The sequence below is a fragment of the Austrofundulus limnaeus genome, unplaced genomic scaffold, assembly GCF_001266775.1.
Source record: "Austrofundulus limnaeus strain Quisiro unplaced genomic scaffold, Austrofundulus_limnaeus-1.0 Scaffold2635, whole genome shotgun sequence".
NCBI classification, from domain to species: domain Eukaryota; kingdom Metazoa; phylum Chordata; class Actinopteri; order Cyprinodontiformes; family Rivulidae; genus Austrofundulus; species Austrofundulus limnaeus.
Genome location: NW_013955037.1, coordinates 5,038 through 6,221, shown reverse-complemented (window position 1 = coordinate 6,221; position 1,184 = coordinate 5,038). Strand labels below are relative to the sequence as shown.

The window sequence follows — 1,184 nt, the reverse complement described above, 5'->3', positions numbered from 1 at the left end:
ATTTAATACAGTGTAGTAATATTTGATTCACAAAATACAAAATGTATTTTGTTCACCTTACTTGTGAAGTTATCCCTCAAGCCCTGATGTTAAATGTGATTTGGACAAAATGCTGCAGTGTGCTGAGGCATTTTCTTAAAATCTTCTTTRGATTTCTTAAATCAAAAACGAAGAATAAATGCTCAAAATAAGGATTAGAAAATGTTTGGATGTTCAACCAATAAATGCACTAGTGTAAGATCATATTTCCTGTTCTGTGTTTTTTATGTTCAGGTCTCTTTTGAATGGGTGTTCTGAACTGTAATTTCATTGTGCTCTGTACGATGACAATATGGTCTATCTTATCTTATCTTATATTTGTTTTATACTAAATATATATATTTTTCGAACATCAGCATTTTTTTAGACCTGACTTTCAAAGGAAGGACGTTTGTGAAATGTTACAAGAACCTGATACGACACTACTCGGTCAAAGGTACGTGCTCACCTATCGACAGTGTCACGATATCTCATGGTATCTAATCAGCTCTGAAGGCCAAACAAATGCTACAGCAAAGGGCTGAAGAGTTCTTAGAAAAGTCCTCCTCTTCTAAGAAATCTGTCCAATTAGATTTGATGAAAGGTAATATAAGGTTGATAGGGTTTCCAAGTTTATTCTTCRTTTATCTCCCATTCTTTTAGTTTAGACGCTACGGTTTTAACATTCTGTGTTTGTCACAGTTACTTTAGGAAAAAACAAGTGTTTTTCTTATTAAATCAAACCAAACCATGGCATTCACCCCACTGCTCACCTTCAAAAGCAAACTTGTAAAGTTCTCCGGTCAGGTCGTTCACCATGTGTCCCTGTCCGCCGGTGTCCCTCAGCCAGGCCAGCCTGCCGATGAAGTCCGTCACCACCTCGTTGATGGTGTTCGAGTACGAGGAGACGTGTTTGGGCTTCAGCATGCGGGGGTTCAAGATGCTGCGGATGCGCTGCCAATTCGCTCCCATCCTGCAGACCAGAGTGAAAACCCAATTAGTTGTAACATTAGACTTTATATGATAAATATATACATTAACTGTAAAATAAAGACTGTAAAAATACTGTAGGATGTTTAGTTTTTATCATTTTTAAACTAAAAGTTTAAAAATGTATTAAACGGACAGGGCCATTTTATTTCCACACAAAGCATTCTGGGTAAATG

General features: G+C 36.9%; 1 protein-coding gene across 1 annotated transcript in view; it reads right to left on the bottom strand.

Annotated features, from left to right (window-relative positions):
• The window catches only part of cyp27a3 (cytochrome P450 family 27 subfamily A member 3), a gene marked incomplete at its 5' end in the record, with an annotated part of 17,465 nt that overhangs the window by 12,008 nt on the left and 4,273 nt on the right, over nt 1–1,184 (bottom strand). Inside the window, 1 exon segment of the mRNA XM_014000011.1 lies at nt 792–991. Within this exon segment, the coding sequence (XP_013855465.1) occupies nt 792–991 (200 nt within the window).